Below are 16,061 nucleotides of genomic sequence, written 5' to 3' on the forward strand. Positions count from 1 at the left end.
TCAGTGTACACAAATTATGTGATGCTGCTGCCATATTATTTTGATTTGTATTAATTTGTCTTATTGTACTCCAAATGGACAGTGGGAAAATGCCATTCTGATGATCCACACACTAATCTACACACATAAATTAAAGATTTTTAAAGGCCCCAAAAATCTGTGCTGTTCCAATACTTCAATTTTGTACTTCATTTCACTACTTTCTTCTAAACCCAATTTTAGGAAGATACAACTATACTTTATAGACTACCTACTATAAGATTTAGTCAATATCATAATGTTCTAGCATCTGAATAATCTATTAGAATACCTTCCTAGATAGTATTTTAACAATTACTTACACTTCTGCCCCCAGGGGAAAAAAATGAGTTTTTCAAAGTGTTTAGAGTATTTGTGATTATTTGAAGTCAACATAACCACAAGATTTCATTGTCTTCATAATTAAGTAAAAGATGAAGCTGAGAACTGGATCACTTGGCCTTTTCTCTTCTTATCTCCTCCCAGTTCAAAATGCTTGCATGTCTTAACGGCCAGTACTCTTTAGTTCTGCAGTTGGGGTCAATGCATTCAAGCATCAGCACAATCTCCTTTGCAGTTTTAGCCTTTTTCCAGAAAATCGGCTTAGTCTGCCCACCATAACCTCTCTGCTTCCTGTCATAAGGCTGCTTTTCCTGGGCATACAGAGATTCCTTGCCCTCTTGTCCTGTGTCACTTTGGGGGGTTAGTGCTTCTCACTTCTTACAGAAAGTCTGATGGGTTTTAGGAACATATGTTTGTTTGCAGGGTCACTATTAGCAGGAAAGAAGCAATATCCCCCCACTTTTTCATTTTATGACAGAAGTTTGGAAGAAAAAAATTTTGAAGTTCTACAATCTGTGCTAATATGCTCTACTTAACAGATCTCATTACATTGATAATATAATAAACTGCAATTATGCTCTTCTTAATGGCACACAGGGAGCCTTAATGCAGAAAGAAGAGTCAACTTAAAAGCACAAGTAGAAAAGAAATTAGAAAAAGGCAAATTATTACTAATAGCCCTAAGAAGAATTGTTATATACAAGCAGGTTTTTTTTAAACAAGGCGTTGACTTAGGGTCCATAGCAGGCTGGAGGGCAGGGGGCAGGTTTGGGCAGCCTTCTGAAATTAAAAGAAAATACTATGTATGTGTATTTGAGTATTTTTTCTGAAGCAAGATCTTTAAACATACCACAGGCTTCTTCAGATTTTTAATCATATTTGTGAACAAACACTGGTTAAGAACCACTGTTTTAAAAAGAATTATCAAGATTTAAGAGTTTGGGAAGGAAAGTCTATTAACAGCAGTTCACACTTGTTGTTGAGCACCTACTGTCTGCCAGAATAGGTTAGGTAATTTCACATAATTATTTTTATTAATCTTCACAACAATACAGATAACTAAAAATTCAATGGATAATTTGTTCATTTATTCATTCATTCATTCATGTTTGTTGAGAGCCATCTATATCTCAGGTACTATTCTTGACACTAGTGAAAAATCACTAAAAACAAATTCCTTTCATTGTGGAGCCTTCACTCTGGTCAAGGGGCAGATAAACAAGAAAAATTATATGAAGAAGCAAGAAACGATCAAGTAGTCATCAGTCTACTGATGAAATAAGTAATATCTAGGACCTCTGACCAACAGCATGGACAGCCCCATGGAGCTTAACAGAAATATAGAATCTCAGGCCCCACCCCATGGGCCTGAATAAAACAAAACGCTGACCCTCCAGTGAGTAAGAGGGAACTCCTCTTGTATGACTGCCTTTAAGCTGGACATCAATTTCCTTCTGCCTTTGGACTTAAACAGAAACATGTGTTCTTCCTGGGTCTTGAACCTGCCAGCCTTTGAACGAGAACTACACTAACAGCTCCCCTGGTTCACCACTGACTCTCCTGGGTCTCTGTGTCTCCAGTTTGCAGATCTTGGGACTTGTCAGCCTCCATAACTGTATGAGCCAATTCCCCATAATCATTCTCTTTCTAAATGTTATATACATCCTATTGGTTCTGTTTATCTGGAGAACCCTAATATATATGTCATAAAGCTTAATTGTACTGACACTATTTCCATAGAAACAGAGTGATGATAACACAGGGGCTATGTGACCTTTGTGCTCTTAGCTGCTTTATATTGAAATGGATTTCTAATTCTACACATAGGTAGATAAGTAAGAAAATCTTGGAGACATTCTTTTAGAGACTTACGCAAAATAGTGCACCAAATTGTTTCAACAGAAAGTAAGCATTTTCTCTTCAAGAAATGTTATTTTAAAGGTTTGGTTCATCCATAAGGTTTTTGTTTCAATAATAGAGGTGAAAATTTTTTGAGACTTCTCCAACTTCATACTCAAAATCAGTAAAGGTGTGATTTAAAGTGAAGAAACTTTATAATTTGTGAGTAAAATAGGATTCAGCTCAAAAACATTTTGTGATGATTTCTCAACTCAAAAATATCCTACAATTAAAGGAAAGAATTGAAGATATACCAAGATGACAATGACTGTACAAATTTAAATAGTTTCCAAAGTAAGGAAAACTATGTTTTTTCATTGTTCATTCCTAAACAGTTGTATACCAAGAAATATTCAATACAATTTGTGACAAGGCATTATCCCTGTTTACTTCAATAGAATAATTAAGGAAGTTACATGAAATCAATAGACTACAAGAGTTCTTTATGTAACCCAGAAAAGCTCTAAGCTTTATGTTCATTTTCACAACTTAAAGTTTTCTTTGCAAACCTTGGATTAACTTGAATATTCATGAGTGACAAAATTCTGAAAGGTAAAGAAAAAGGAAACTTGGCCCTGGCTGGTTGGTTCAGTAGACAGTCAGCATATGAATGTCCCAGGCTCGATCCCGGTCAGGGAACACAGCAGAAATGACCATCTGCTTCTCCCCCCTCCCCTCTCCCCATCTCTCCCTCTTCTCCTCCTACAGCCAGTGGCTCGACTGGTTCGAGTGTCACCTGAGGCACTGAGAATAGCTTGACTGGTCTGAGCATTGGCCCCAGATGGGGGTTGCTGGGTGGATCCTGGTTGGGGCATATGTGAGAGTCTGTCTCTCTATCTCCCCTCCTCTCAATAAAAAAATAAAAAAGAAAAAGAAAACTTAATAAATGCCTACTATGTACCCAGTATACAAACAGCACTTTCTATATATTCTCAAAATAAAAAAAAATTCTGAGTTAGATGTTATTATTCCTTACAAATGCGAAAACTAAAATACCTTATTAAAAGATTGTAATAAGGTATTTTGTGGAAATGTAAGTGAATGACCAGGTCAGGATCTCAAGCTAAGGAACTCTAAACCCCCCAGGATGTTGCTCTCATTAAAACAACCATAATACTATACACAAGTGAAGGCTGTGGTCCCATTTGTCTGAGCCAGACAACAGAAAAATCAAAGCACAAACCTCTCTTAGGCCCTCTAATTTGAAGTACTCAACCTTCCCAGAGCAACCAATGACCCTCCCCTCCTGAGGCTCCCGGCCCTCAGGCACGACAGAGCTCCGCCCTGCCTGTGCTCTAGGATCAACCCGCCCCAGCGCTCTTCTGAAACCACCAGCAGCAACAGTTTTTTCTATTAATGGCCCACAACTGAAGTTAGAGGAAAGAAATTCCTTTCCAAATAAATCTAAAAGTCCTTATATTACACACAGTTGTCTTTTAAAAATTTTGACAAACTAAATTTATATACACCTCTTTGAGTATTGAAGACAAAATACTAATATATTTGGCACGAAATGAAGACATAGTGGCCTGGCCCTCAAATATGAAGATGACACAAAATTGGGAGACAAATCAATACTGGATCATAATCATGATTCAAGATGATGTTGATGTGCTATAAAAACTGAATGAAACTATTGACATAAAATTTAACTAAAGCATATTTAGATTTAAAAATTAATTATACTGAAATGAACCAATTGAAAACCTATTTAAAAGAAGAATTCAATATGCAACAAATAAAGCATCTATACAGTGCAAAGCTCTGTGCTAAAAACTTTGAACACAATCAGTGGTGAGTAATTGCACTCAAAATAATATTGTATGTCAACTGTAATTGAAAAATAAAATAATATTTAAAGCAAAAAAAGAATACTGGCAGAACACTGGGGGAGATACCAACAATTGGATAAACAACTGTAATAAAAAGGGGTTCAGTAGCCAGACCAAGTGGTGGCGCAGTGGGTAGAGTGTTGGACTGGGATGTGGAGGACCCAGGTTTGAGAACTCGAGGTCGCCAGATTGAGCACGGGCTCATCTGGTTTGAGCTAGGCTCACCAGCTTGAGCCCAAGGTCGCTGGCTCGAGCAAGGGATCACTTGGTCTGCTGTAGCCCTCCCAGTCAAGGCACATATGAGAAATCAATCAATGAACAACTAAGGAGCTGCAACAAAAAATTGATGTTTCTCATCTCTCTCCCTTCCTGTCTGTCTGTCCCTCTCTCTGACTCTCTCTGTCTTTGCTACAAAAAAAAAAACAAAATTAAAAATTTTTTAAAAAGGGGTTCATAGAAAAGGGAAAAGGAGAATGCTAGGAGATCACCAAACCAAAGCTGAGAAACACAGGCTAGGGAGTTAAGAAAGGGTACTCAGAGCAAATGATGCTTCAATTGAAACAAAAGGATGAACAGGAGTTTGCCAGGGAAAGGAGGGAAAGAAATGCATTAGCCTGAGAGAAGGCTCTGAAACACAAGAGTATAGCACACTAAAGAAAATGAAACAAGTTCAGTATGGCTGAGATATGAAGTGGAAGGCAGAGAGGCAGGTGCAAGAGTGGGCTGAAATATAAAGGAATCAGGTAACACGGTGCCTTGCAAAAAGATGCAGTTTGAACTTAATCCTGAAGGCAAGAGGAAGCCACTTACGAGTTTTAAAGAATGTGGTGGCTTAATTATGCCACTTCCCAAGCAAAGAAGGATACTGGAAAAAATATCTTAATCTTTCTTCATACTACCAATAACCATTGGGAAATATAATAATAAAAGAAAAAGACCCTACTTACAGTTACAACAGAAAGTTTAGAACAAAGAATAATAATATTAACAATCAATCTGTAAGACCTATATAAAAATACTAATATTTTTCTCAAATGCATAAGTGAAAATTTGGGAAAACAGACATATAATGTTATTGGAAAGAAAGACACAATGTAATAACACTGCTAATTCTTTACAAATTAATTTACAGATTAAATACAGCTCCAAATCCAAAGTCCTTAGAAATTTCTAATCCAAAGTCCTTAGAAAATCATGAAGAAGCAAAGTAATGAGTGGGATCTTGCCTACTAAATGTGAAACAAATCTAAAACACTGATCAAAAGACCAATGAGTAGACATTCCAAAAAGAAGTCTTTATGGAATAACTTAATATAAAATAAACAGGAAAGCAGACCAAATCTTATCATCACTCTTTTATTACTACTTTTTATCACTAAACTTGTAAATTATGTATTTGTTATTCATTTTATGTCTATTCCTCTTAACCAAAATGCAAGCTGCAAGCAAGAAAGGATCAGGCAGGCCTGTTTAATTCACTGCATACCTGGCACCTACAATGCCTCGCGTATGATAGGCACAAAATAAGTATTTTTTGAATACATGAATAAAGCAATAGGAGGCAATAGATTGTTCAACAAGAGACATTTGGACAACTGGAAGACAACTGGAAGATCATCCCCTCATAAGACACACTAAAGTAATTTCCAGGTGGTTTTAAATTATAAATATATTTAAAAGTTCAAACCAAAAAAAAAGTTTACCAGAGTATTTATCAAGTTCAGAGATCTGCAAACCATAGCTTATAAGGCAAATCAGCCATGTTCACTAGTTTATCTATTGTCTATGGCTGTTTTCAAATTATAATACGAGAGTTGAATATTTGCAAAGGAGACTATGCATGTCCTGGCAGAGATTATCTGGACTTTTTACAGAAAAAGGGTGTCAGTCCCCCATCTACTCTCTGAAAGGTGTAGGCTTTCTAAACCCAATCCTTCTGGACATCCCATCACCTGTGAAACTCAGACTTAAGGAATTCCAATTAAATCCCAGTAAGAATGAATATTATAAATCAAAGTTCTACAGCTTTCTTTGAAACATCATGAATAAAGGAGTAATCTGTATTTTCTAAGACCCTCTAGATGTTCAGAATATCCAGGGAAAAGGTAGTTATGTCCGGAATAAAACTCATTCCTGCTTATCTACAAGAGGCCCTTTGCATAGAGTTAGAAAAATCAAAACTGCATTTTCTAGAATTCAAATCACTGACATCAACAGCCCTTTGCCATTGTTAATATAAGTGAGTCCTCAACCAGTTAAAATGGTTTTAGTAATTCTGTATAGAGGTGAGTTCACTCCATTTCTATTCACTGACTGGAATCCACAACTCTAGCATTTCAGTATTAATATTTCAATTACTCCTAGCAGAGCCCCACATTTATACAACATTTTTTATAGTTTTCAAAGGACTTTCTCATATAATAACCTATTTGAACCTCAAAAATGACATGTAAGAAAGGTAGTTAGGATAATTAATCCAATTCTACAGATGAGGAAATACCAAATTAAATGATTGACCCAGTCCTATGAAATGAAACCAAAATCACAATCTATTCTTTCCATGTCACATTTTATTGTTCCTCTGTTATCCCATATGTTCACTAGTCCTAAAATAAAGCCGATCAAAATTCTTCAAGGTAACAGTTATGGAATAAAAGAAGCTTCACTTCTTCACAAAAAGAAAGAACACTGTTGCCAAAAAGAACACATACTCAGTTAAATGAAATTACACTATATAAGAAACTGAGGTTTCCAGCCTTGGCTGGGTAGCTTGGCTTGTTAGGGCTCTGTCCCGACACACCGCGGTTGCAGGTTCTATTCTGGTCAGGGCACAAACAAGAATCAACCAATGAATGCACAAACATGTAAAAAAAAAATAAAATAAAATAAAAAGGGTCTATGTTTCTCTCTCCTCCCTAATCCACCCTTCCTCTCTCTCTCTCTCTAAAATAAAATTTAAAAATTTTTAATTAAATTAAAAAAGAAAGAAATTGAGATTTCCAGTTTAAAATGTTTACCCAACTGCTTTGAGAAAACTGCACAATCAAGGAAAGCACGTTTAATATTTCTAAAGGGCTGGATTAAAATTTCAGCTGTAAACTTCATTACTGTAATTAAATTTTGAATGCATATTTATTAAACATCCATTCAAATACTGTGCTCATAATTATTCATGAGTTACTTGTACATGTGTTGATTTTAACAAACTGTAAACAGTAGCCACTGACCAGACAGAAGCCCATGCTAAGGTCATAGGCAGCCTATTTATGCTCTATTATGTTCTAATCATACCCAAAAATAAATATTCAGCTGCTTTTTTAAGAACTGCAATGGTCATCAATGACCCAAAAAGTCAGACTTACCAGTGACATAAAAGACTTATGTTTAATTCAGTAATGAAAAACAAAGTACAGAATACAAGAAAAGCAAGTCTTTATAAAACTCTTTCTTTAGAAAAACAACATATGCCATCATCAAGGAATGCATCTCAAGATGATTTACTTTATTTATAAAAGACTGATTTAGGAGCTTTAAAAGGATATTTTTGATTTAAAGAGAAAAATATATGAATATTAAAACTAAAAAAAAGAAAACTAAATGTTTGCTGGTTATCATTCTTTTCCTTTAGAAATTAGTTAATTTTAAAAGTAACAATATGTATAACTTTACAAAAAAAATAGTACTTTAAGTTTCATGAAAACAAATCAGTAAAATACTGCCTAAATGTCTGAATAAAGCTATTCTGAAGTAATTATAGGCATGGCTTAGCATACTGAGTAACTCCTTAACATTCACCTGGTTTATACACTATTTAATAATGAGATCTACAGTACAGGATCTATTTTTCTCAAAAGATAAAAAAAAATAACATCAATTCGTTATTTTCATTTATTTTAAATTTTATACCTTCACATCCATAAATAAATGAGACTTTTTAAAAAATATTATTGATTTTAGAGAGAGAGATGTCAATTTGATGTTCCACTTAATTATGCATTCATTGGTTGATTCTCATATGTGCCCTGATGAGTGGTCAAACCATCAACCTTGGCATATCAAGACAATGCTCTCACCGACTGAGCTACCTGGCCAGGACCATAAATGAAAATCTTATAATGGAATCTTACAGCCTGACCAGGCAGTGGTGCAGTGGATAGAGCATCAGACTGGGACACAGAGGACCCAATTTTGAAACTCCAAGGTTGCCGGCTTTAGTGCAGGCTCTTCTAGCTTGAGCATGGGCTCACCAGCTTGAGCATGAGGTCAGCCAGCTTGAGCATGGGGTCATAGACATGACCTCTTGGTCACTGGCTTGAGCCCAAAAGTCACTGGCTTGAAGCCCAAGGTCGCTGGCTTGAGCCCAAGTTTGCTGGCTCTGCCGGAGCCCCCCCAGACAAGGCACATATGAGAAAGCAATAAATGAACAATTAAAGAGTCACAGTGAAGAACTGATGCTTCTCATCTCTCTCCCTTCCTGTCTGTCCCTATCTGTCCCTCTTTCTGACTCTGTCTCACACACACACACAAAGGAATCTTACAGGAGTTAGTTATACTTAGGATATAAATTGCAGTATAAAACTATGAAGGAACTAAAAATTGTTGAAAAACTACCACAACTGTTCAAAAATATAGATATATAATGTATTAAAAAAGTAACTCCTAGGATAAGCTGGGTGGAGAGAAGAAATAAGAAGGGACAATCAGGACTGCGAAAGAGATTATTTTTAAAAATATCCTGGATATTAAAGTATCAGGTACCTCCAGTAGGACAGGTATAGAAATGGAACCTCAATGAGGACCTTAGGCAAGTAAGACAAATCACAGCAGGAACAGACATATCCAAAAGGCTCTGAAGAGAAAAATTGTTACAAATCGTAGTCAAAGCTCAGAGAAAGTATGAATAACCTAGGAAAACAAGTGTTCGATATATCCAAGTTGAGGCTAGATGATCATTTTCTTTTCTTTTTGTAACAGACAAAGAGAGGGATAGACAGGGACAGGCAGACAGGAAGGGAGAGAGATGAGAAGCATCAATTCTTCTTGCAGCATCTTAGTTGTTCATTGACTGCTTTTTTATATGTGCCTTCACCAGGGGGCTACGGCTACAGCAAAGCAAGTGACACTTGCTCAAGCCAGCGACCTTTGGGCTTAAGCCAGCAACCATGGGGTCATGTCTATGATCCCACGCTCAAGCCAGTGACCCCAGGCTCAAGCTGGTGAGCCCATGCTCAGGCCAGCAAGTTTGGGGTTTCAAACCTGGGTCCTCCATGTCCCAATCCGACACTATATCCACTGTGCCACCACCTGGTCAGGCAAGGTTAGATGACCTTTTGTCAAAGAATTTATAGAGCAACTTACTACACTGGGCCCAAAGACTGAACTACTAGTTTCTTTAGACCCTTAACATCCATTATTTCTGTGGGGCTTTTTGTGAAAAGAAAAATCATAAATAGTTATACTGTATTAAAATATCTACCATTTACATAAACAGAACAAAGCTCTGACATATGAAGCAGTTATAATTAACAATAAATAAATAATCCATTTTCTTTCCACCACTTCTACTCTTAGACCCATCCAATTTCATCTGTCCCACCCTCCACTCTAGAACTACATCTAAGGCACTAAGCTTATACAATAAGTTGTGCTATGCTTTAAAAAAATTAATTGAAAGAAACCATTATCATGAAGTTAAGTGTAAATATTATTTTTTTTTAAGTGAAAGGAGGGGAGATAGACTACCACATGCTCCATGACTGGGATCCCAATGGCAACCCCCATCTGGAACCAATGCTCAAATCAACTGAGCTATTTTTAGCACCTGAGACTAAAGTGCTCAGACCAACTAAGCCATCCTCAGCACCGACCCCACACTGGAACCAGTACAGCCACTGGCTGCAAGAGGGGAAGAGGGAAAGAAGGCAAAGGGATGGGGGGAAAAACAGATGGTCACTTCTCTTGTGTGCCCTGACCGGGAGTCAAACCTGGGATGTCCATATCCACTGAGCCAACCGGCCAGGGCCAGTTTTTCTAATATAATAATAAATGTTAATGGAGATCTAAGAAACATGAAGTTTCATATAAGGGTATTCATCTAATTGGGTAATAACCACCCAAAGCCCATTTTCTACGAATTAATTATACCAATTCACATGGCTGAAGTGGAATTAGTTCTACTCATTAAATACCTAACTGAGTTCTCCTATGTATTTATACTTGTACTAAAGAAGAGATTGTAGATCTAAAGGTAAATATTAGGGTTAGGGTTAGGGTTAGGGTAAGAAAATAAAAATTTTAAAAAAGTAAAGGTAAATATGAATTATTATTTAACAAAGATACCTAAAAATATAACACTGAGATACAGAACATATACTGTAATAATAAGAAACCACAAGATATAACTCTCATATTAATTTGCCTCTATGAAATAAACTTAAGTTCTAAGACTAGCTTAAATAAAATAGAATTTCAGATATGCTAATGTTCAGTTTCAGAAAACCTAGAAACATTTCCTCCTTGGCTTCTCCCCTAGTTTTCTTGTGACCTAACTGCTCTTCAACAAGGTCACATTCTTCTGCTCAGAAAATGTCAGTAGTTCTCAATGGCTCGTCCTCAGCCTTTTCTCCTTTTCACTCTACAGATTTTTCCAGGCTAGTTCTTCCATTCTCATGGCTCTCAACACCTTAAATTTCCTTTTTCAGTCTCAGATATCCACATTTCCTATAACTAATTAGACTTATTTACCTGGAACCCTCATAAATACCTCAAATTTAACAAATTCAAATGGGATCTCCCCCTAACACACCTTTGGCCTTAATTTTTTGTGTTACCCTTGAAGGATGGTGATGTCATTAAATTATCCAAACTAGGAAACCTAAATTGATCTTAACTCCTGTTTTTCCTTGTCTCCCCCAAAGCCTATCAACTCTGCCAAAGCGGTATCTCTGAATCCCCTCCCTTACTGCCCTGGACCTCCACTTTCCACTGCAGTAATTCAGGCCCTAAGAGACCCTCCCCTGAACTACTACAACTTCCTTCTAACTAATCACCCAGCTTCCAATATTCCCCCATTCAGGCATTCCCAACCTGTTTTTCAGGCTGCCACAAGAATCATCATGCTAAAACAGAGCTGATCACTTCACTCCTTAAGAAACCTCCAACAGCATACCACTGAGTTTAGACACCATACAGGACTCTTCTAACCAGATCCCAGCCCACCTTCAAAGTTTCATCTCTAGCTGCTCTCACTGATGGACCATAAGCCAATGAGAGCTATATAAAGCACACTTCTAAGCATTTGCTTAAAAAAACCTCCCAGTCCAAGCAGAGTTGCTTTCCCTCTGTAGTCCTACAACACTTCCGATAGGTATTAATGTCCATTGCAATGGTAAGGAGATAGTAAAACATCGTGCTTAAGTTTGTGGTTCTGGAGCAAAAATGCTTGGGTTCAAATCCCAGCTAGGTGGCCATACCTGTTTATTCATTTATGAAATAAAGATAATTTTATATATTGAGTTGTTTTTGTTTTTTTTTAAAGCATTTTTTCTGAAGCGGGAAACAGGGAGAGACAGTCAGACAGACTCCCGCATGCGCCCAACCGGGATCCACCTGGCACGCCCACCAGGGGCAACGCTCTGCCCACCAGGGGGCGATGCTCTGCCCATCCTGGGCGTCGCCATGTTGCGACCAGAGCCACTCTAGCGCCTGGGGCAGAGGCCAAGGGGCCATCCCCAGCGCCCGGGCCATCTTTGCTCCAATGGAGCCTTGGCTGTGGGAGGGGAAGAGAGAGACAGAGAGGAAGGCGCGGTGGAGGGGTGGAAAAGCAAATGGGCGCTTCTCCTGTGTGCCCTGGCTGGGAATCGAACCCGGGTCCTCAGCACGCTAGGCCGACGCTCTACCGCTGAGCCAACCGGCCAGGGCCTATATTGAGTTTTTATAAAGATTGAATTATGAGAGAAAGAAACTACTAGCAGACTGCCTGGAACAAAGAAATATACTGCTCACAAAAATTACGGGATATTTTATCACTTCATACTCATTTTGAACTATCCCCTAATTTTTGTGAGCAGTATAAATGTCAGCTATTGTAATTTTATCTCCCTTCCAAGAATGTGAGCTATTCAAGGACTGGAACTAAATTTCATTCACTTTCCCACATACACACACTTAATACCAGGCTTCAACTGAATTAGCAATTTTAAGGCATTTAATACCCACACCAGAGCCACTTTTGATTACTAATAAAATGCTTCTCCTTACTGGCAGTTAAATAACTGTTAAATTAAATGGAGATAACATAGAACTAAAAAAAAACAGGCACCCTGTTAAATTTAATTTTTTAAATAAAACAAAAGAAAGAAAATAGGCAGTGAAATCAAAATTGAGCATATATACTTAAGTCGAATAATTAAAAATTTCACTTTCAATTTTTTAATAATCTTACTAATGAAAATAAACATATACCAAATTGGAATTCATAATGTATTTCCTATGAAGTTTAAAGTTAGGCAATCAGATAGGTGATTTGGATGAACAGCATTTTAGCACCTTTAACGTTTTTATAGTACCACTTTCCAAAATGTCTTGGAGCCAGAGCTGGCATTAAAGCTTAGATGAGGTATAAAAACAAAGTTAAGAACATTAAAAAAAAAATCCTCTTCCTTTTCCCTCTTTCTTTTCCTTTGTCTATCTCCTTGTTGTAACATTAAGCCAATGCTTCCCTCGTATTATACTGCAGTAAATAGTACACTTGAAAAGATGAGGCCCTGGCTGGTTGGCTCATGGCAGAATGTGAGCCCGGCATATGGATGTCCCAGGTTCGATTCCCAGTCAGGGCACACAGAAGCACCTATCTGCTTCTCCACACCTTCCCTCCTCTCACTTCTCTCTCTCTCACTCTCTCTCACTTCCCCTCCTGCAGCCATGGCTCTACTGGAGCAAGTTGGCCCTGGGTGCTGAGGATGGCTCCGTGGCCTCCAACTCAAGCACTAAGAAGAGCTCGGTTGCTGAGCAACAGAGCAACACCCCAGATGGTCAGAGCATCACCTCCTAGTGGGTTTGTCAGGCAGGTGAATCCCAGTCAGGGTGCATGCAGGAGTTTGTCTCTGCCTCTCCTCCTCTCACTGAATAAAAAAAAAAAAAAGATAAAAAGATAAAGATAAAATATAAATAGTAAATAATCAAAAAAAGCATAGAAAAACTTGTAACAGACTAAATACTAAATAACATTTCATTTCAACTTAAATTTTCCTTTTATTTAAAGAGGGGAAGGGAGCATCTTCATAACTGCATCTTCATAAAATTTCCACACTCAGCTAAATTTTGAGTATAGGAGGTAATAAGAGTAAGCATGTAAGTCCAAGTATAGCCTTTACTTGAACCAACAAGTTCTGCCATTTGATTAGCCATATAACTTTTTTTGAGAGAGAGAGAGAGGAAGAGAGAGAGAGAGAGAGAGAGAGAGAGAGAGGCATGTTAGCCATATAACTTTTGCAACCTTGGATTCATCATCCCCAAAATGAGGACAATGAGAATTAGGTGAGATAATGTATGTAGAAAGCCATCAGCTTATTTCATGACACAGAATAAGCAATCAATAAATCTTATATGTCATTATGATGCAGGTCCTTAAATCTTACTTCTCATAAATTATAGTACAAGTACATGTATAGAATTGAATTCTATTTTAACCATTTAAACATAAGATAGTTCTAGCCTTACTGATAGAGAAAACTCTCCAAAAGATACTAAATAAAAAAATAAAAGGAATAAAATAGTATATACAGTATTTTCCACATTTATTTATTTATTTATTTATTTATTTATATTAGCGAGAGTGAGAGACAGGGACAGACAGACAGGGACGAAGAGAGATGAGAAGCATCAATTCTTCATTGCAGCACCTTAGTTGTTTATTGATTGCTTTCTCATATGTGTTTTGATGGGGGGGAGCAGGGGTTACAGCATAGCAAGAGGCCCCTTGCTCAAGCCAGAGACCTTGGGCTTCAAGCCAGTGACCATGAGGTAATGTCTATGATTCCACCCCCAAGCCAGTGACCCCACGTTCAAGCCTGAGACCCCCTGCTCAAGGCAGTGTTCCTGCGCTATAGCCAGCGGCCTTCAGGTTCCAAACCTGGGTCCTCAGCATCCCAGTCCAATGTGCTATACACTACGCCACTGCCTGGTCAGGACACTTATTTTTTAATACAGATATTTATATACATATATGTTTGTATATACACAGAATGTCTCTGGAAGAATACATAAGCAACCATTATTAAAGGTTGCCTGTGGGGGGAAAACTAAGTGGCTTGCAGACAGGAGTGAAAGAGAGTCTTATATTTACTGTATTCCTTTTTGTACCTTTATATTTTGTATCATTTACTTTTATGGCCTATTCAAAAATTAATGATAAAGTTTCTATTATGATCCAAACCTTGTGCTACCAAAATATTCTACTACAAAGTGGATTTTTCTAAACTTTGCATAACAACCTTTTGAGTTAATCTAGTTCTAATATTCAAAGACTGATAGAGTTTTAACTAAGTTAGCCACTGAGATCAATTAAGATAAATGAGAGGGTGCTTGGAAATAAGAAAAAGCACAAATATATAAATAGAAAAGACAAGAAAAATGTCATTCACTCAAAAAAACACATCTGCCCATAAACATTGTGCTAAATGAGGAAACAATGACACCTGGTCCTTGCCTTTGAATAGCCCACAGTTTAGTGGGAATATAGGAACAGAAGAGTAAAATTAGCACTCCTGTGGCCTTGGTTACTCAAAATATATGTGCATTCATTCATGAAAACATAATTAAATGAATGAAGCAAGCCCAGAGACAATATATAGCCCCACTAAAGCCTCTAGTGACTTGAAAAGAATCGAAGAATCTATCCCTCAATCTGCGAATGCTTGTCGACGTGTGTTCCCAGGATCCCAAGAACCAGAGGTCCCCCAAGGGTCCCAGGCGTGGCTTTTAGATACAGTGCCTAGTCACCAGCCGGGGCAGCCTGGGAAGGGGCTGGATGGAAGAGTCCCCCGGCCCCAGCCCCATAAGCATCCCTCCTAGCCAGGCACTCCCACACCTGGGCTCACCAGGTCTCAGCTCTTTAACAGCCAGGTGAGAACTCTGGGTCGACCTCAAAATGATACTCTGGACTAGGGCTCAGGGCTTCTTCACAGACAGGAACTAATAAAAGAGCAAGAGAGCCCGAAAAACGTGAAACCAGGAGGCAGCTGGGGGAGATGGAGAAGGGAGGGTGACTGACCCGAGGCTTCCCGGGTCGTATGCAGTCGACTCGGCCTACTCACGGCACAGTCACTGACCTTTCCAAAAGGGGCTCCCAGGGGCGGTGGCTGGAGGGGTGAGAGCAGCAGCCCAGGCTCCGCACCCAACACATCTCCCTCTTAACCGGCTCTGTACTAACCGCAGGGTAACCAAGGGCGACCAGGAGGCTGCCATCTTGAGCTCCGTACAAGGGGAGGGAGACGAAAACTTTATTGAAACCCAGAGAGAGACGGTGGCACACACAAATCCAACCGTGCTTACGGAAGGCTCCGCCCGAGAGAACGAAAGGGCACAGCCTAGGAACGCGACCTCTTCTAGCGAGGGGGCTGAACTTCCGTTCCCTTCAGTCCTTTTGGGCGCTGCCAGTCGGACTACGAATCCAAGCATGCAGCGCGGTGGTGCCGGGAGCGGAGTGGAGGGGGGGCAGGGCGGGCCTCTCTAGGTTGGTGGGAGGAGCAATTCTGCCACGCCCCACCCCCTCACCCACCTACCCACCCACCCCCTCACCCCCACCCCACCCCACCCACCCCCGCTCTAGAGGGCACAGGAGCCCGGAAAGTTTTCGGGGAATTGGAACTAGAGTAGGAGGTGTAACCACCTCTGAGCCTTTTCAGTTAGCGTACCTGACCGAGATTCTGAAACTAAAATAAAACGTAGATGACTCAGTGGGCCCTCATA

The 16,061-nt window shown here is 38.8% G+C and overlaps 1 protein-coding gene across 3 annotated transcripts in view; it reads right to left on the reverse strand.

The window, feature by feature from the left end:
• Positions 1-15,766, reverse strand: part of AFG1L (AFG1 like ATPase) — a 244,364-nt gene extending 228,598 nt beyond the window's left edge. The window contains exon 1 of one of the 3 annotated variants that reach the window (XM_066373529.1): positions 15,645-15,766. Coding sequence is in view for 1 of the 3 variants with exons in the window: in XM_066373527.1 (XP_066229624.1) it covers positions 15,422-15,557 (136 nt within the window). In the remaining 2 variants the exon portion in view is untranslated. Of the gene's footprint in view, positions 1-15,421 lie in introns of all 3 variants that reach the window. The other 2 variants (XM_066373528.1, XM_066373527.1) reach the window with 2 other exon arrangements.
• Between the last annotated feature and the right edge of the window lie 295 nt (positions 15,767-16,061).

This window comes from Saccopteryx leptura, chromosome 3, assembly GCF_036850995.1.
Source record: "Saccopteryx leptura isolate mSacLep1 chromosome 3, mSacLep1_pri_phased_curated, whole genome shotgun sequence".
NCBI lineage: Eukaryota > Metazoa > Chordata > Mammalia > Chiroptera > Emballonuridae > Saccopteryx > Saccopteryx leptura.